At 47.5% G+C, this 20,896-nt stretch overlaps 1 protein-coding gene and 1 pseudogene across 1 annotated transcript in view; one reads left to right on the top strand and one right to left on the bottom strand.

Annotated features, from left to right (window-relative positions):
• Entpd3 (ectonucleoside triphosphate diphosphohydrolase 3) overlaps window positions 1–4,438 on the bottom strand; it is a 29,084-nt gene extending 24,646 nt beyond the window's left edge. The window contains exons 1-2 of the mRNA XM_032911167.1: window positions 4,382–4,438; window positions 3,623–3,674 (exon numbers count right to left, since the gene is read on the bottom strand). Of these exons, the coding sequence (XP_032767058.1) occupies window positions 3,623–3,662 (40 nt within the window). The 5' untranslated portion in view covers window positions 3,663–3,674; window positions 4,382–4,438. The remainder of the gene's footprint in view (window positions 1–3,622; window positions 3,675–4,381) is intronic.
• Window positions 4,439–10,240: 5,802 nt separating this feature from the next.
• On the top strand, window positions 10,241–10,792 carry LOC116907453 (annotated as a pseudogene).
• Window positions 10,793–20,896: the final 10,104 nt, after the last annotated feature.

The following is a 20,896-nucleotide window of genomic DNA, read 5'->3' as shown; positions in this document are numbered from 1 at the left end:
ATTTCTGTGAAAGAAATTAGGACCGTGGTTCTTAGCGAGTGGAAACCATGCTGTTTATAAAGCCGGTAATCAGCACAAATGGGAAGAATGAACCCCTGAAGGTTTGGGGAGGGAGTTCATGGGGAGGGAGAGAGGTGGGCATCTTCTGCAGTGATTGGTGTGCTCTCCATGTTAACAGGATTATGGGGGGTGGCAGCACCTGCATTTGTCAAAACTCCACAGTCCTTTAAAATCCTTTGGGGGCAAACTTGAAAAGCAAAAAGCAAAACAGCTTCTTTGGTACAACTCCCCTTTTGAATCTTGTAATTCTTGATAATTGTATTTGTGCTGGGCCTCGTGGTGCCCAGCACTTGGTAGGCAGAGGCAAGTGGATCTCTGTGAGCTCAAGGCCAGCCTGGTCTACATAGTTCAGTGTAGGCCACTAGGCTTACTAGGGTTCCGTCATGAAGCCCTGGCTCAAATAAATGAAAGAATTCCATACAAGACATTAAGACATAATCCCCAGCTTTCAGAAGGTGAGATTGGGAGTATAACTTAAGGCCTATCAATTTTCCTTCTATTAATCACCTGTAGTTTTACAAATATAAAAGCTAGTTAATTAAAACATTGAAGTCGGTTGGGCTTGATACTACCGACCTACGGTTATAGCACTCCAAAAGTGGAGAGCTCGGAGGCAGAGGGATCTGGGATTCAAGTCTAGCCTCTGCCACAGAGAAAGTACAAAGTCAGCCTGGGCTACAGGAGAACCTGTGTACTGGCTGGTTTTTTTGTGTCAGCTTGAATAAGCTGGAGTTATCACAGAGATAGGAGCCTCCCTTGAGGAAATGCCTCCATGAGGCCCAGCTGTAAGGTGCTTTCTCAATTAGTGATGAAGGGGGAGGACCCAGCCCATTGTGGGTGGTGCCATCCCTGGTCTGGTGGTCCTGGGTTCTATAAGAAAGCAGTCTGAGCAAGCCAGGGAAAGCAAGCCAGTAAGCAACATCCCTCGACGGCCTCTGTAGCAGCTCCTGCTTCCTGACCTGCTTGAGTTCCAGTCCTGACTTCCTTTGGTGATGAATAGCAGTACATAAGCTGAATAAACCCTCTCCTTCCCACCTTGCTTGTTGGTCATGATGTTTGTGCAGGAAAAGAAACCCTAACTAAGACACCCTGTGTATTAAAAAAAAAAAGACTAACAAACAAACCTTATCTAAATAATTCTCTCAGTAGAACTTCTAAGGCATAAATACAAAAAAGTACTTAGTGGCTGAAACGTGATATCCTAACAGAAGATAAGGAAATATCAATATTTCTCTTAAAATTGGCTGTTTAAGTGCAAACTATTTGAAATAAACACTCAACTCTTCGGTCGTATTTCAAACATGTAGTCCCTCACGGCGGTGGCCCTGTGGATGTGGGATGAGGTCCTTCATCTCATTTCCACAACCCCATCCCTTCCAAAGCCATGAGTGCATTCAGCCCTATTCCAGAACATTCCCTCTTATGACTCTAAGGCCTGTGATTTACTTCCTCTTTATTTCTACATTTTTTTTTCCTGGAAGAAAACAAAGGCCTCATGCACCACCACTGTAATCAAATTAGACACAGGCCCATATCCAATTGCATCGCCTTGCTCATTGCATGAAAAATGGTCAGCGGAAAGTGGGGTGGGTTGTCCAGAAGAGCCAATTCCTTCTGCCTGTTAATGAGGACAAATGACAGACACTTCCTGATGGCAAAGGTGGCTACCTAACACCACCTTCTCTCCCCTTGTCGGGGGGGGGGGGGTGGGGGTGGGGGAGTGTGAACAGGTAAGGCATCCATGGAAGACTGGAAGATGGTTTGTCAATATTTACCAAAACTCAAAGCTTACTGCCTGACCCCAAACTGCACTTCTGGAAACCCATCCCACTTCACTTAACCCATGCATGTGAGGTGACTCATCTCGCAAGTTCAAGCGGCCATATAGACCTGGAGGAGAGCCTAATCCTATGGCATTGACTCTCGGAGCATCAGAAGGGGCCCTGGATCACTTCTCTGTGCTTTTTTTTTTTTTTTTTTTTTTTTGAGCTGGGGACCGAACCCAGGGCCTTGTGCTTGCTAGGCAAGCGCTCTACCACTGAGCTAAATCCCCAACCCCGCTTTCTCTGTGCTTCTGAATACAAAGTCCCCAGCCAGCCAGGGAGCAGTGAATCTGCAAAGATGAGCTCACAGTTGTTTTCAAACCACATCAGTGGCAATCTCAGAGGCTTAAGGGACCCCCAACCCCCAATAAGACCTGATAGTGTTAACCTGCCAAGTTTAATCTACCCAAGGAAAGAATGTAACTGATTAGCTTGTACGTGGAATGTTACGGTGTCTGTTAAAATTCCAATGCATTTTGGGGGAAACGTGCAATGCAATAGAAACCATAGTACTAGTTGCTCTTTCCAAAAATATTCATATAAGTATAAAATGGTCTTTTGCCCTCAAGTCATGCCCTTTTGGAAGCCAAGAGTCAGCAGTTTAGGGCATAGTTAAGGAACCTCTTCAAGGGGAGGGGTGTGTGGAATGTAAGCAGTGTCTTGACCACAGCCAGGGGCTGGCTTCCAGGATCCTCCAGCTTCAGCACTTTCCAAGTGAAAAGCTGTGATTACCTTCAGCAAACACTTAACCCAGCAAAAAAAGCTCATTACAAAGTGACAGACCAGGCTGGGTCTCATTCATGAAGACACGCAGCAGCCTAGTGCTGTGAAAGAGATGTGGAAGGGCTGGGCAAACACTGTTAATTGCAGGCGCCTACCCGAGCCTGGAGAGGAGGTGAGGCTAACTGAGTGGATGCCTCCCACCTCCACAGAAATAGATGGGGGAGGGGAGGAAACTGCTGGGGAGTCGGGAAGCCAGGCCACCAAGCTGGGCATGCTTGAAAGTGTGGGAAAGTTGGGGGAGGGGGAGAGATGGACAGAGACAGAGAAACAGACTGACAGATGAGAGGAAGAGGGAGAGGGAGATAGAGACAGGGAGAGGGAGAAAGAATGGGAGGGGATGGGAGAGGAGGAAGGGGAGGAGAAGGAGGAGGGGGAAAAGGAAGGGGAGGGGGAGGGAGAGACAGACAGACACAGAGAGACAGAGACAGACTGATAGATGAGAGGGAGATACAGAGACAGAGGGAGAAGGAAATACAGAGGGAGAAGGAAATACAGAGACAGAGGGAGAGGAAGAAAGAAAGGAAGAGGGGGAAAGAGAAAGGGGGAGAGGAAGGAGAAGGAAGGGGAGGGGGCTGGGGGAGAGGTGTTCCTGTGCAACCTATCATAGTACTCAGGACACTCCAACTCTATAAGGATTCATCCCCACGTCAACAATACATAACACAAACCTTACACATAGCTAGGTAAGGAAACCACAAGAGCCAAAATAATGGATTATACAAACAGGAAAAACCATTTAAGCCAAGCATTCGTGTCAGCCCTTGTTTCCTGCGGCCTTGTGGAGAAGCATTACTTTTATCTGAAGAATGCCAAGGTGAAACCTAGGTGAGCCACGACGTCCGGGATAAATGATAAACAGCCAATTCACAGCGATACGATGGAGAGCTACGAACCAACGCTGGGATTCTCCCCGGATCTGACAAAACCATGCTAGCCATCCAGTGAGGGACACTTACCTGCCTGTTCACAGGGCTGGCGGGTCATCACCGTAAACATCTTCAGTCCGGGCTATAGGGGTAAGAATACAGAATGAACGTGTGGCTAAGTTTGCACGTATTAATACTGAGCACACCGTCATCTAAATCGAAGCCTTTTTAGAAACAGTGCGGTCAAACCAGAACTTCAGAGACTGATGGAAGTTGGAGCTCCAACCCCAGCGTCCCCTCCCCAAACGTAAAGCTGGAAGAATGGATTGGTTAAAACTATAACTAGAGAGCAATTCTGAAAATAAAACCACAAAACCGTGCGTGTGTTTTTTCTTTTTCTTTTCTCCTTTGGGTCTCTCCACCTGTGAACAGCACCGGGGCAGAGCGAACCCCCTCTTAGGAATATACACAAGGCTCGGGCTGGGCTGTACTTCAAAGCACACCAGCAAAGCCGGTTCGCATTGGTGTGTGCTGGTGACTGCCAGCATGCAGTCACCCTTAAAGACCCGAGGGGTGTCTCCAGCTCCCGGAGCCGAACACCGGCAGACAGCTGTCAGGTCCTGGGGATTAGGGTGGGGATCTAGGAGTTGGCCCGTCCCCAGCACCTGCAGGTCTTGGGGCGCTTCGTGACGCGGTGTCCTGTGCCTGTCAGATGACAGTGCCCAGCTCCCCGGGTTTCGGCTCCAGCCTGCGGTCCTCTGTGGGAAGCTGTGCCGGGTCCTTCCCTCCCTGCTTCAAGCCTCCCGCAGCCTGCTCCATCCCACTCCTGCGCACGGGTCCAGACCTTACCTGCGCGCTGCGCTCGCTGCGGATCGCTGAAAAGCGGAGGCGCCTCTGGGGTGCGGGAGGCGCGGGAGCCTAAGAGGCGGAGCGAGGTGGCGTGGGTGGCGCAGCCTGCTGGGGCCGCCTCCGCGCGGAGGCCAGGACCTCTTTCACCTTCCCAGGCTCCTCCCTTCCACTTCACCCCAGCCTGCCCTGCAAGAGGATGGAGGGGGAAATCATTGCCACGTGGGGGGTAGCCAATCCTTTCTGGCCTTGTATTAGTTAATTCCCTCGTTGCTATGACAAACTACCTACAAAAGGGACCTGAAGGTGACTCACGGTTGTAGGTACTGTCCTTGATGGCCGGGAAGGCACGTTGGCAGGAGTTTGGACAGCGGCCACATCGTCAGCAGTCAGTACCTGAGACCCCAGCCTGACACACTGGTACCACCTTCGTTTAAGACGAGTCTTTCCGCCTCAGTTAACCGAGCCTAGACCCCTAGTCTCAGACGTTCTCAGAAGTGTGTCTCCTAGGTGATTGTAGATGCTGTCAAGCTGACAGAGTTAGTTATCTCAGTGTCCCACCAGGACCCAGCCAGATAGCTTCTCACACTTTTATCTTCTAACTCCCTGCGCAGTCCCCTGAACCCAAGGCAGAAGAGGAGGCGATGTGGCCTTGCCTCCAGTCCCAAGAGGCACCCCCTGTGTGGTAGTTTGAATAAGTTTGGACCCCATAAATTCACGTGTTTGAATGCTTGGCCACAGGAAGTGGCACTACTAGGAGGCGTGGCCTTGGTGGAGGAAGTGTGTCACTGTGGAGGCGGGGCTTTGAGCTTTTAAATGCTTATACCACGCCCAGTGTGAAATAACTCCAGTTTCCTACTGCCTTATGATCAAGATGTAGAACTTTTGGCTCCTCCAGCACCATGTCTGCCTGCACACTGCCATGCTTCTCACCATGATAGTAAGAGACTGAACCTGTGAAACTGTAAGCCAGCCTCAATGAAATGTTTTCGTTTATAAGAGTCTCCGTGGTCCTCATGTCTCTTCACAGCAGTGAAGCCCTAAGACACCAGCCTGCCTGTCTTCCATCTGTCAAGACAAATAACCTTTTAAAAAGAAAAGATGTATTATTATGCTTATATATTGTTTATTATATAGTATTACCTATGCTTATTATGTGGGGTGTGTGTGTGTACCATGTGTGTATGGGCACCCATGGGGCTTCAGATCCTCTGAAACTGGAGTCACAGGCAATTGTGAGCCTCTGTTGTCAGTGCTGGAAGGCTGAAAGGAGAATGGAGCCTAGTACCCTATTTCATATGTTGTTTTGAGACAAGGTTTGCCTATGTAGCCCAGGCTGGCCCTGTACTTGTCACTCTTGGGCCACCGTACATGCTACAAGGTAACTTTATTTTCCTAGTTTCCCCGTCAAACATTTTTAGAGGGAAAAACAGAACCAAGAGCCACTCTGAGAGCCTACATGATTCTGTGCAGACCCCTTAATCTCCCTGGGACACGGGTGTGTCATGCAGAACACCTAGAACCGGGTATGGTGAGTAGGCAGGTGGGGCCCGGTCACGTGGGTGCACGCTGGGGAACACAGGACAGTTCAGACATGCTCTCAAGCCAATCTGTGGTGGTGATTCCCAGGGACCCACTTAATGGGGACAGAGAGGTGTTCTTCTTCATTCTGAACGTCACTGAGCCAACAGTCAGAATGAAAACAGCTTGGAAGAAGCCCAATAGGACAGATGACAAAGAAGGGCAGCCTGGGGACTGCAGAGACCCAGAGGACCTGGGAGCCCACTTCTGGTGTCACCTCTTGGCTCCTCTGAGGGCCCAAAGCTAGAAGCCTGAGTGAGAGGCTGTCCTGTTGTATTTCCTGTTGCTTGAATAACACTCTGACCAAAACCAACTTAGGATAGGAAAGGGCTTATTTGACTATACTTCCAGGTCACAGATCATCGATGAGGGAAGCCAGGTAGGAACTCAAGCAGGACTGTAGACAGAAACCACGAAGGAAGTCTACTGGACAAAAGCCTCATGCTCAGCTTTCTTATACAATCCAGGGCAGCCTACTCAGGGAATGGTGCCACCCACAGTGGGCCGGGCCCTCTGACATCAAGACAATCCCCAGTAAAGATATCCACAGGTCAATCTGACCTAGGCAATTCCTCAATTGAGGCTTTCTTCTAAAATGACTCTAAGTTATGTCAAATTGACAATCAAAACTAAGGAGGACTGAGGTCTTGGACCATCTGCCTTGTGGCTCAGTAGGTCTGGAAGGAAGGACTGAGGACAAAGGCCTGCCTTTTAAAGATCCACTGGTTTGCTCCTGTGCAAGTTGGGCTGAAGCCCCTGTAGGAAGGATGAGAGGGCTTTAAAAGAGGAATTCCTACTTGAAAACCTCTGAGCCTAGAGAGAAAAGCCCAAGCCACGGCCCTGTAGCAATTGTGTGTGTGTGTGTGTGTGTGTGTCTGTCTGTCTGTCTGTCTGTCTGTCTGTGAGTGTATATGTATGTATGTGTGAGTGTGTAAGTATATGTGTGTGCGTGGCTGAGTATGTGAGTGAGTATGTGAGTGTATGTGTGTGTGAGTGTGTGAGTTATGTATGTGTATCTGTGGGAGTATATGTGTGAGTGTGTGAGTTATGCATGTGTATGTGAGTGTGTAAGCGAGTTATGTATGAGTGTGTATGTGAGTGTGTGAATGTATGTGTGTGTCTGAGTATGCCTGAGTGTGTATGTGTATGTGGGAGTGTATGTGTGGGAGTGTATGTGTGAGTGTGTAAGTGAGTTATATATGTGTGTGTGGGAGTGTATGTGTGAGTGTGTAAGTGAGTTATATATGTGTATGTGTGAGTGTGTGTGTGAGTGCGTGTGTGAGTATACATATGTGTGAGTGTCTGAGTGTGTCTGAGTATGTGTATGGGTGTGTAATCGAGTTATGTATGAGTGTGTGAGTGTATATGTGTGTGAGTGAGTGTGTCTGAGTGTATGTATGAGTGTGTGTGTGTTCACAAGAAGTAGTGTTGGATGGAGATGGTCCCTGCTGAAGGACTGGTACATGATCTGCTCTGGGGGAAGGGGTGCTGTCTACACTATGAGACTTATTTTCTTTGAACACTATGGAGTACTGGAACATAACACGTGATAAAAACCTGGGTCCCTATGCATCCAGGGGTACAGGAGTCCACTGACTGCAGCTGGCACACCGCCGAGACCCAAGCTGAGAGATCTGCTCTAAGGCATACATCTGACAGTAGCAACTCTGGAGAGCTGCTGGGAACTGAGAAATGTTCTTGGGCCAGGGCACCTAAATGTATCTAAAAATAACTGAGGTCTATCTGAGCCTCCTTTCCTTCTTGCTCGCCTCAGTCTACGGGACTCTGAGTGTCAGCCTCCTCTGTGAGCGTCTTCAGTTCTCCCTTTTTTTCCCTGCAAGTTCAGCTCTGGTTCGCACTGAACAAACAACTCTGCAGCTCCCAGACGAGTCCAGTTACTCAGAGGCGCTTCACCGTCCCCCTGAAAGCACACATATTGCAAGTCACAGATGCACACTGCATCTATCACCCTCAGCTCTAGAACACAAGCACGCATGGACATAAGCCTTCAGAGCGCTGATCACAGAGTGGCCGGGTGTCTTCCCTGCTATCAAGGCATGTTAGAGAGCTTCAGCAATTACATAGGATTGGGTACAGGAGTCTATTACGCCGTCTGAGGAGCCCAAGCAGACTAATTGTGGAGTTTAGACTATGCCAAAGGAGAGGCTGATGCTGAAACTGCTGGCTCGCCGGGAATGGATCCTAGCGTTCACTGTGTCTCAAAATAGATTTTTAGATGTGTCAGAAGTTGAAACATAAGAGAAGAATGCAGTGTACTATAGAAATACAGAACCCTTATCATTGGTGAGGATGCGTCTCTCCCAGCATCCAGGGGGTGGGGGGAGATGGGAGGGGCAGCAGGAGTGTGTGTGGTGGGGTAAGGGTGATAAGTCTGAGGACCCGAATTCCTCCCCAGGACTCACATGGCGGACAGAAAGGATCAGTCCTGCACAGTGTCCTTGCCCTCCACACATTTGCTGTTGTGAGCGTTACCCCCAACACACACACAAAATAAACAAAAACAATATCCTAGCCAAGAGCTCACACTATGGTAGAGTTAAACCCATAGAATAATAGGAATATCAAAAATAGAAAAATAAATGACTCACAATAGACAAGTTTCAAAAGAAGTGTAAATGACTGGTATGTTTGGAAAAGAGGCTCAATTCCAGTTTTCCAATGAAAACTTTATTATATATGAGTGAACTAAGTATATATATGTATGTGTGTGTGTGTGTGTGTGTGTATGAGTGTGACTGTGAGAGTGTGTACTGTGTGAGTGTATGTGATTGCGTGTGTGTTAGTGTGTGTGTCTGTGTCTGAGTGAGAGTGTGTGTGTGTGTGTGTGTGTGCATGTGTGTATGTGTGCGTCTGTGTGTGCGAGTGAGTGTATGGGTCTTTGCTTGTCTTTGTTCTTTGACACATATTTTCACTCACTGTTTAGCACAGGCTGGCCTCAACCCTACAGCGGCTCTCTTGTGTAAACCTCCCTCCCTCCTCTTGAGATTATAGCAGTGAGCCACCTCCCCCAGCTTAAAATCTTAACATCTTTGGAGAAAATTTCTTTTGTTTGTGTTTTTTTTTTCTTTTTTTCAGAGCTGGGGACCAAACCCAGGACCTTGCTGTTGCTAGGCAAGAGCTCTACCACTGAGCTAAATCCCCAACCCCTTGTTTGTGATTTTTTTTAGACGTATTTATTTTATACATGTGAGTACACTGTCACTGTCTTCAGACACACAAGAAGAGAACATAGGATCCCATTACAGATGGCTGTGAGCCACCATGTGGTTGCTAGGACTTGAACTCAGGACCTCTGGAAGAGCAGCCAGTGCTCTTAACGGCTCAGCCATCTCTCCACCCCGTATTTTTGTTTTTTTAAAGACGGGATCTCTATACAATGCTGGCTGTCCGGGAACTCCCTATGTAGTCAGGCTGGTCTTGAACTGACAGAGATCAACAGGCCTCAGGAGTGCTGGCTAAGGCATGTGCCCCTAGGCCTGGAATAAAATTCCTTTTTAGCAGTGTTTCAGAAGACTGTGTAGTCAGGCGCTTTCATCTAACTTTGGCGAAGCTGTCAGAAACATGCGTGGGAGAAAGTGTCGCTGGGAACTGGAATTCTGCACGTAGAAGAACTAACCTAGATCTGTGTCCCTTCAAAATGGACCAGAGGACTCAAGTTTAGGCATGGAGCTGAAATCTATAGAGGGAGGTGGGTAAAGCACCCCAAGTTATGGGCACAGGCGAGGATTTTCTGACGTCTCCACTGGCAGCAGAAATGATCCTGAGAATTGACAGGAGAGGTCATACAAAATTTAAAAGCTGCACAGCAAAGGAGACAATCAGCAGTGTGCAGTGGCCGCTGCAGAGTGAGAGGCCTTTGCCAATAGCACACCAGATGGGGACTAAACGCCAGGATATAGAAAGACTCACAAAGTCCAAACACGGAAGAGTCCAGCCACCAGGTCACTGCGGGCACTAAAAACTGAATACGTAGATCTCGGAAGGAGAAATGCAAATGGCCAATAAATAGAAGAAACGGTGGTCAGCATTCTTGACCAACAAGAAAATGCAAATTGGAGCAGCGCTTTGGAGATCCCGAGGATCTGTATCTTGCTTCAACAGAGTTTAGACGGAACAGACCCAGGGACTCCCACTTTATTAACTTCCAGCCGCCTTGCAAGTCTCTCCAGTCAGAGCCTCCAGGACCATCTACTTGCCGCCTTTGGCTCCTAGGACCAGCCAGCACCGTCTTCACCCTTAGCCCCATACTCCGGATCAGCCATGACCTCTCAGACTCGTCAGAATTATTCCACCAAAGTGGAAGCTGCCGTGAACCGCCTGGTCAACTTGCACCTGCAGGCCTCCTACACCTAACTGTCTCTGGGCTTCTTTTTTGATCGGGATGACGTGGCTTTGGAGGGCATAGGCCACTTCTTCTGTGAATTGGCCGAGGAGAAGTGCGAGGGCGCCGAGTGTCTCCTCAAATTGCAGAACGAACGTGGGGGCTGTGCACTCTTCCAGGATGTGCAGAAGCCATCTCAAGATGAGTGGGGTAAAACCCTGGAAGCCATGGAAGCTGCCTTGGCCTTGGAGAAGAACCTGAACCAGGCCCTCTTGGATCTGCATGCCCTGGGTTCTGCCCGCACAGACCCTCACCTCTGTGACTTGTTGGAAAGCCACTTCCTGGATAAGGAGGTGAAGCTCATGAAGAAGATGGGCAACCTCCTGACCAACCTCCGTAGGGTGGCAGGGCCACAACCAGCGCAGACTGGCGTGGCCCAGGCATCCCTGGGCGAGTATCTCTTTGAGTGCCTCATTCTCAAGCACGACTAGGAGGCCTCTGCGCCTTCCAACCGGCTCCCTCCTCTGCTCCCCACCAGCCACCTCAGCACCTCCACCCGAATGAACCTCTAAAGCCACTAGGCAGCTTTGTAACCGCCCTGGAGCCTCTCCCAAGTCTTGGACCAAGTAAAGATAAAGCTTTTTGAAACAGCAAAAAAAAAAAAAAAAAAAAAAAAGCAAATTAAGGCTGCCATGATCCCATCTCACACCCCCGGACATAATGATAATTACTAGGAAGCAGAGTCCAGGAACTACAGAGATGGCTCAGAGGCTGACTGCTCTTCCAGAGGCCCTGAGTTCAATACCAACTACTGTAATGGGATCCGATGCCCTTTTCTGGTGTGTCTGAAGACAGCTACTGTGTACTTAACATACATAAATAAATAAGTAAATCTTAAAAAAGAAATCAGAGAGCAGAGATGGTTCAGTACTTAAGAGGGTTTGCCACTTTTGCAGAGGACCCAAGTTCTGTTCCCAGCACCACATCCGGCAGGTAACAATGTAACTCCAGCTCCGGGAGGATCCCATTCCCTTTTTAGCCTCAGTGGGCACACCCACACACTCACACACATCCACACACTTAAGTAAAACAAACAAACAAATCAGAAAATAAGACTGACCACACATGCTGGTGAGGAAACAGGAATCCAGATACACCAGTGGTACGGATGCAAATTTGTCCAGTCACCTTAAAGATCAGTGTGGAAGTTCCTCAAAAAGTTAACAAGTGAAGGACCATGTGGTTCAGCCAGAGCACGCCTGGGTACATACAGCAGGTGTAGGCATCAGACCTACAGTGAGCTTCCGTGGGGGAAGCATCTGTATTCATCCGCTTTGGGCTGCCTGGGTTTCTCGTCTGGGAGTGTTACCAGGCTCCATCCTGACTCTTTGGCCTTTTGTCCCCTCCCCTCATTCTGTCTTTAGAGATCCTCCCCAGTCCCACTCCATTTCTTCTCACATGGACCCTTCTAGCTCAGGCTTCCCCTTATCCTTGCAGATCTGACTTCTTTTGGGCGCCTCATGGGCTACTCACAAAATGGAGTCTCAAACTGAGCTCTTCCTCTGCCTCACAGAGCCATTCACTCCATCAGTTTTCTTTGGCTCAGTGGGCAGCTCCCATGCACAGTGGGAGAGCAAACCTTCAGCCTGAGGTTATGTCAGATAACCTTTCTCCACTCCCTACAGTCAGGGATGCTGTACCTGCTGACCTCTGACCCCTCCTCTCCACCGAGGTGGATGGCAGAACCAGGAACTGGAGTTACAAGTGGTTGTGAGCTGTCAGTGGGTCCGGGATCCAAACAGGCAAGTGTTCTTAGCCACCAAAATCATTTCTCCAGCTCCATGGTATTATTTCCAAAATAATTAGTTTTCGGTTTCCATCTTTGAATTTGAGTAGGAGTCCTTGGGGTCGCAGGATCCTCTCTGCTAAACAAAGGTCCACCGAGGTCACAGATGAGCACACTGTGGAGCCCTTTTATAAACTGTGGGCTCTGGCTTTGTGGGGCCACGGAGGGCAGGAGCTGCCCCAGTAAAGCCTTGCGGTGCCCCTAACTTTATAATCAGAGGTTCCCACTTCTGCACACCTGTGCTCATCATCCTCTCTGATTTTAAGCACCCGATTTGAGCCCTGAAACCCCCTGCACTGCTGGCTGGACTGTGCCAAGTTTACTTCAGGATTTGGCTGGCCTGGACTTAGCTCTCCTGGCAGGTTGGGAACCCACATTCTGTTCATAGCTTTCTTGTCTGGATCCCAACCACCATCTGGACATCACCTGGGTCCTTTATCACTAGTGTTCCTCTCCCCGTGGGGCCTTTGTGATCAGAGGCCAACTTTGTTCTTATTCAAATTGTTGCTTTCTTTCCGGTTTAAATTTTTTGTTGCCTAGCCCCTTGTTCTGAAGGAAAAGAAACAGTTGGTTTGTAACCGGAGGGTAATGAATGGTTAATGGGCATAGTTTTTCAGAGAGATTTCCACCCTCTAGACAAACACTGAAGACTGCCAACATCTCCAGACATCCCTTTGGACCGTGGGCTTTCATATTTAATGAGCATCCAGCATGTTCTAGGTAGCCAACTATGACCGTTTACTCCCTGTAACCTCAGTGGTGATTTCTTTACAGGCTTTAACCTAGACACACACACACACACACACACACACACACACACATTGTGTTTCCAGTGGACGTTTATTGTCACTAAGCAATGCTCCTTCTTTTTGTAAAGAATGTTTTTATTTTTATTTTTATTTTCATTTCATTTTATGTTGTTGTCTTCTGTTTGTTTTGGGCTTGTGTTTTCCATCTGCAGCGTATGGTGTTTTCAGCATTAGGTATTGCCTCCGTTTTCATGGGGCACACTAGGGTGTCGGCAATAGCCCATTTTGTTTGAGGTCTCTGGGACAACCCTGACCAACAACTCCTAAGAAGGGTGTCATGCCTGGCACTGGGGTTTTTGTTAGATAGTCTAAGGGGCTTGTGGGGGAGGAGAGTATATCACCTAAAGTGGCATAAGATATATATATGTATATATATATGTGTGTGTGTGTGTGTAATTTTATATATATTTTATATGTATATATATGTAACTTTAAGTAAATATAAAGTAAATATCCTTAGTGTTATTTATCCCTCCCTCTTTCTGTGTTCCTCTCCCTCCCCCCAGGTAAGTCTCCCCCCACTATCTTTCCCATTACCCACTTCATAGCACCTGTGTCCTCCTAGTCTCTCTAGTGTCCTCTGCCCTTTTAAAGTCTTGTCCTAGTCTGGTGTCTGGGTCCGTGATAAAAACCACGATCGAAAGCAACTTCCGGGACAAAAGGATTTATTTCAGTTTACAGATCATGTCCCCCTCCCCAGCAACTCCCCCCAACTCCACCCTGCTCCCAGGAGAGGGACTCCAGAGCAGGAGCTCAAGCAGGAACCGAAGCAGACACCAGAGAGGATGCTGCTGGTGGGCTTGCTCCCTTTGTCTAGCTTTCAGACAGCTCCCCAGTACAACCCAGAGGGCTGCCTGTCCAGGAGTGGCTCCGCCCACTGTGGGAGGGTCCTTCTATGTCAATTAACATCAAGAAACACCCCCACAAATGTGAACACAGATAATCTAGATAATCCCCTACAGAGGTTTCCACGGAAGTCTGAAGCTAACTAGTTCTCTATTGTACATAAACTCTGCCTCTCTCTGTCTCCCGTAATCTCCACTCTTCTCTTCCCGGCTCTGACCACAGAAGTGTCACCCAATCTTCCTTGCCAGTTGTTTTGTGGTTAGATGGCTAATGGGTGTCTGCAGAAAGACCGGTGGAGAAGAGAGAGCTTAAAATACTTCTGGCCCCCTCGTGCTCACATTGAGCTGCATAAACTAGCATGGAACTCCTCAAACTGGGGGTCCTGGCCCTATGTGGGGTCACATGACTGAACGCAGACGTCAGGAAAATCGGCAACAGTAAAAGCTTTTTGAAAGTACAGATGTAAATAAGAGACCAAATAAATGAGGAATCCAGCGTTGCTGAAAGCCTCTGCCTGTGTTGTGTCAGGCGGCGTCACTGCAACCCTGATTCTGAACACAAAACACACATTCCAGGTGCACGCTGTCACACCCTGTAAAGCGGGGGAAACACCTCAGATTACATGCACATGCTGTCAGGGCATAAAACTACGCTTTCGGCGTGGCTCCACCCTGCCTAGGTCTGCTCAGCCAAATCCTGGGAAGTATTATGCTAAATCATCACCAAATTAATTAATTAACTGTTTTATGTGTACGAGTCTTTTGCTTGTGCCTGGTTCCCATGGGGGCCAGATGAGGCTGTCAGTCCCCTAGGACCAGAGTTGCAGACCATTGTGAGCTGCCATGTGGGTGCTGGGAATTGAATCCGGGTCCTTGAATTCACATTTTTTTTATTATTCTATGTTATCAATCACAGAGTTTTTACTGCCCATGTAAAGCTTTCTGCTCTTAGAGAAACATGGTGTTTTCTTTACAGAAACTGTGGCTTTTGATATTTTTCTACCATTATTCCTCAGCATGTAAATATCACATTATTTTATCATCAGATTGTGTTATGTTCCAAAAGAAGCAAGCCCATTTTACTACAATGTAAATTTTCTTCTGTCACTGATAAATGATAAAATTTATTCATCTTCTCATTAAAAACTTGCTATGCTGAAGGGAGGCATTAATGTGGAAGATGAAGATGAGGAATCGGATCAGATATCAAAAGTTGAGGCTGGGAGCCTGGAGAGATGACTCAATGGGGAAGAACACTGGGTCCTGAATTCAATTCCCAGCAACCACATGGCAGCTCAAAACACTCTTATCTCTACTCCCAGGAGATCTGATGCTTTCTCTGGTCTCCTTGGGCACCAGGCACAAAAAATCATGTATATACTACTACTACTACTACCACCACTATTACTACTACTACTACTACTACTACTACTACTACTACTACTACCAACAACAACAGCAATAATAATAAAATTGATGATGATTTAACAGAATACTTCCTAGGATTTAGCTGAGTAGGCCAAGACAGAGTGGTCTATGTTGGGACCCTAGTTTTATACAAGTGGCCCCCTGGCTGGGAGGTTCTTGGAGGAGGTTGACTCTATTTTGGTCAAGGATAGTCTTTTCCAATAACTTTCTCCTCTCAATCTTCCAGTTCAATGATTTTCTCTTCAGCTGTGTCTATGGGGGTACATTTTGGCAGTCTAATCCCATTATCTGCCCAGTGACTTCTAGACTGGGAGGGAGGGGAATAGAGTCTGTTGAGCTGTATATTATATACACAAACAAACAAAAACAAAAGACTGGATGTGAGGATTCAGTATGATCAAATTTGTAATGTGAAACACTACCTGGTTCATGAGATACATTGGAGTTACATTGCCACCACTCTAGAACATTCTCTCTATGATCTGTGTGTGAGTTACTATCAATAAGCTGTGCCCAGCCTATACGTCCCAAAACTGTGATGGCATAGTGTGTGTGCTTGACTGTGGCTGTGCACTTCAGGGAATGGGCATGCACAGGTTGGTGCGTGCTTGGCTACTGCCAGTCTTGTTTAGCCTTCTGCATGACATCCTGTATACAAAGCCATACATAAGCACTAGGAACTGTGAATGGACATGCTGAGTCACCTGCACTCTGCAGAGACCCAATCTCAAGGTTTGGGGTAAGGCAACATTGTGAGCTAATATCTCTTTGTTGCAGGAATGGAAACATAACAATGCCTGCGGGAACTTTAATAACCTCTGTTCTTTAGTAGCTTAAGATGTTGTTAGGACAGCACTGGCTGTGCAACAGCCTCTCTAGGAGGGCAAGGACCACAGCGGTAGCACTGCAGTCTTACAACATGGGGGGTGGGGGGTGGAGGTTGCCTCCTGGCTCACCTCACAGCACTGAGGGGCTGCCCTGGGTGGAAACATCAGAAGGAGAATGAGAATTGGCACTCTTGACCCCCGGCAGGCAGGAGACGCCTAGCCTTCCCTTTTGTTTCTCTCTCCCCTTTCATTATAGTTTCCAAAAGTGCTGCTGTGGGCAAAAGAAAAAACGCTGATGTTTCTCAGGCTCCTCGTCCTGTCCTGTTACATCACTTCTGCCCTCGCCCTCTCTCTCTCTCTCTCTCTCTCTCTCTCTCTCTCTCTCTCTCTCTCTTATGAATGTGGTATGTTTGGTACATGTATGTGATGTGCATGTATGTTGTGAGGGTGTCGTATATGTGGGTGGTGTGCATGTATGTGGTGTGTGTGAGTGGTGTGTGTGTGTGTGTGTATGGCAAGTATGTATGTGTGGTATGGTGTGTGTGTGAGTATATGTGTGTGTGAGTGTGTGGTATGATGTGTGTGTGAGTATATGTGTGTGTGAGTGTGTGGTATGATGTGTGTGAGTATATGTGTGTGTGAGTGTGTGAGTATGTGTGTGTGTGTGTGTATGTGTGTGTGTGGTGTGTGTATGTATGTATGGTGTGTGTATATAGTGTGTATGTGTGTGTGTGTGGTGTGTGTGTGTATGTGTGTATGTGTGTGTAAGTGTGTGTGAGTGTGTGTATGTGTGTGTATGTGTGTGTGTATGAGTGTGTGTGTGAATGTGTGTGTGTGTGTGAGTGTGTATGTGTGTGTACATGCTCATTTCCACAGGTTCCTTTTGTCAACTTGACACAATTTAGAGTCACTTAGAAGAAGGAACCCTCAACTGTGGAATTGCTTTCATCAGATTGGCCTGAGGGTACTTGTTCCACCCCCTGCCCCCTGCCCCTCCCCACACTATTATTTGTTTGTTTTAAAGATGTTTGAACAAGGCAAGAAGATGCACCTTTAATCAAGCATCCCAGAAGTAGGCGCCAGCCTGGTCTACAGTGCAAACCCAAGGCTGGCCGGGGCTACACAGAGAAACTCTGACTCAGAAGGCCAGTAACAGGCCAGCAGCAATCTAAGGAACACTCAGCACCGGCAAACGCTGTTCTCTTTGCTTTCGGAGACAGGCTCTAGCTGTCTAACCTCAAAGTCTTGATTCTTCTGCCGTGGGTCTGCAGTGCTAACATGACAGATGTGTTCACTGTGTCCACCTTCCTCAGATGGGATTGGTTATAACGAGCCAAGGTGACAGAGAAATCCAGCTTTCTGGGGTCCGCAGTAAAAGCCAACTGATCACATGAAGGAGAGAGAACACACAGGAAGGTGACCCGTGGGGCACCTCAAGGCTTTGCTTGTATTCTCCCACCTAAAACTTCCTTTGTCTAACTTTTATAGACAGAGAACAAGGCAGAGCCAAGTGCACCCCTTGGATGATGTCATTTTAAAACTTCTTTAGAGTCAAAAGATGTGATCAACAGCCTCCTAACATACTTTTAGCTTAAGTTTTAGGTTTTTTTTTTTTAATGAGGGATTATGGCTGTTTTTAAATATAGAAGCATCAAGTTCTGAAACCATCAGGGTAAGATGACATTGGTAATTATACTGACAGCTGCAGATATTAGCATGAACCCAATACCAAAAATAAATCAGACCGTGGATAATGGGAATTTGAAAAACCAGGCAGAGGCAGTAATGAAGTTAATGGAATCTGACTTTTCTCTCTCCAAGCCGATTTTACTGTGAAATCTGAAACTTACCTTGCTTTTCTAAGTTCAGATAGGGAAGGGAGAGGCATCCACTGATTCCAGAAGAAGCAAGGGAAACTGTACGGTTGTGTGGGTTGTGCTATCAAAGTATGGAACACACACATCACGGACCAATGGAGTCAGGCTGATGCGTTCATCAATGACCCCTTCTCACTGGCGCTGGGAGCTCTTATTCCTTCCTAGTTATTCAGACTGTGTAAGAGCTTCCTGTATGTGACAGTAGCCATGAGCTGTAGAGTACTCCTCAGGTAGCTTCCATTGTGCCTTCCCAGCTTCTAATATCCACAAGTACGCACCACAGTCATCTATTTTAGCCTTCATGGGGGAGATGGACCATGAGGATCTGTCTTTCTGCGTCTGATTTATGTCACAATAGTCCCTTCCGGCTCCTGCCACTGTGGCAGGACAACTGTCTTTTTTATGACAGCATAGTATTCCTTTTTGTAGATATACTGCAGTGCCTGCTACATCCAGTGACCCATTGATAGGCCTTCAGGTTGGCTCCCCATCCTAGCTGCTGCGAATGGTGCAGTAACAAACACCTGTACGTTGGCTGCTTTTGATAAGCTATTAATATAATTTTTCTCAGCTATACACCCAGAAGTGTGATAGCTGGACTGCATGGTCATCTTACTTTCAGTCAATAGAAATCTGAGAGCTGTTCTCTGCAGGGGTTGGAACAACTTCAGTTCTCATCCACAGCATGTGAGAGTCCCCCTTCTCCACAGTATACATGCACACACTTGCGTGCATGAGTTTATGTGCACCAAGTGTATACATACCTTAATCGTTGAAAAGACAGCATCAGACCCCCTGGAGTTAGAGTTACAGAGTGGGGAGCCACCATCTGGATCCTGCAAACTGATTCTGGGTCCTCTTCAAAAACAACCAGTGCTCCTAACTACTGAGCCTTGCTCTAGTCCCTTCCCATTTATTCTTACGACAAATACAGAATGACATATGATCACATCGAAATGAGGAGGGTGTCTTAGGGTTTTACTGCTGTGAACAGACACCATAACCAAGGCAAGTCTTTTATTGCTGTGAACAGACACCATAACCAAGGCAAGTCTTTTAAAGACAGAATTTAACTGGGGCTGGCTTAGGTTCAGATGTTCAGTCTATTATCATCAAGGCAGGAGCATGGGAGCAACCAGCCAGGCAGGCATGGTGCAGGAGGAGCTGAGAGTTATACATCTTCATCTGAAGGCTGCTAGCAGAAGACTGGCTTCCAGGCAGCCAGGAGGAGGGTCTTAAAGCCCACACCCACAGTGACACACCCACTCCAACAAAACCGCACCTCCAAATAGTGCCACGCCCTGGGCCGAGCATATACAAAACATCACAGAGGGTGCAATTTTTCTCATATCATATTTATTTTTTAGAAATCAAAATGTTTTTATTAAATGTGTTTATCTGGTGTGTGTGCTTTTGTGTCATAGCATGTGTATGGGAGCCAGAGGACAGCATGCCAGTATGTGGGTCCTGGGAAGGAAATTCAGGTCATCGGCCTTGGTGGCAAGGGCTACTCACCTGCTGAACCATTTTGCTGACCCTGGTTTTATATCTTACAACGGCCACTTGCTAATGTTGTTTGCCCTGATTCTCCCGGGCTGCCTGTCATCTACCTGTGTTTCTATTATTCACTTTATAAATATTTCTTCAAAAGGATTGAAAATAAGTTGTGTGTCCAGAGACTGTCCACCTACAGAGGTATTTCAAGGACTTGGCAATTGCTCCAAGATGCCTGGCCCAGACCACACGGCCATCCCTCCTTTTTATTTAAGATTTATTTATTTCATGTATATAAGTACACTGTCACTGTCTTCAGACACACGCCAGAGGAGGACATCAGATCCCCATTACTGACAGTTGTGAGCCACCATGTGGTTGCTGGGATTTGAACTCAGGACCTCTGGAAGAGCAGTCAGTGCTCCTAACCGCTGAGCCATCTCTCCAGCTCTCCTCCAGTCCTTCTGGTCATGGTGACTTTGATGGGCCTCTGCAGATGTGGAGGGAAGCCCTGGCTGGAGGTTCCCTGGGTTTGATGAGTCGACATACGTACGGCTTGATGAGAACTTCCATGATGGCGGAGAGTTGGAATGTGATAGATCAAAGATCAAAAGCTTATCTCGGCTGTCTACTCTCCTAACTAGTCATCTGTCCCCCACTCTGTATGATAACATCCTATTGACCACGAAATAAAGACGTCACACAGAAGGCCCTTGGCAAACCTCTGACTTCTGCCGCACAAGGATGAAGATGTCGCTGGTTAGCATGTGAAACCTGGAGCACAGGTTGGTTTCTCTACTTTACTGTGTAACACACCTACCTGAACCCCCAAACCCTTGAGTTTGATAAATGCCTTGATTGATAACATGCTTTTATTTAGTGGCTATGAAAACAGCTGCTCCCCCGGCAGAATGTGCCATACAGGACACACTGAATCCACATCCCAAGTCATCACATTTGACTTGAAATAAATGATTTCTTATTCCATTTGGAGGAAGAAGCGTCTTTTGTTTGTTTGTTTGTTTGTTTGTTTGTTTACATCATGCAGGGCAGCAAGCCCTTTGGGTGTCTGCCTGGGATCAAGCACTGTGCTAGCTCATAGAATGAGCTGCTGACACCTGGGAGGGAACACAGGACACACCCTGCCTATATCCCTTCACCAGGGCCACTGAAAAGAGATGGCACCTCCTGCAAGTGCCCCTTCCCCCAAGATACCTGCCCTGGTAAGTGCTCCCTCAGGGAGAGGAAAGGGACTTGATCCAGCAATGGACCACAGCAAATTCAAATGGACCTGCTTAAATGTCCTACTTCACCAGCAGGGGCTGCCAGTGCACAGTAGGATAGGAACAGCACACAGTAGGGACAGCCCGGTATCTTCTTGGTGTAGATGTCCTCACACCTGTCACTACTACAGAGTAAGCCACTACAGTTGGGACTGGTTGCTGCCACCACATGTGGCTCACCCTGGT

The sequence above is a fragment of the Rattus rattus genome, chromosome 8 (genome assembly GCF_011064425.1).
Source record: "Rattus rattus isolate New Zealand chromosome 8, Rrattus_CSIRO_v1, whole genome shotgun sequence".
In the NCBI taxonomy this organism is placed as follows: Eukaryota; Metazoa; Chordata; class Mammalia; order Rodentia; family Muridae; genus Rattus; species Rattus rattus.
This window is presented reverse-complemented; position numbering and strand designations above follow the sequence as displayed.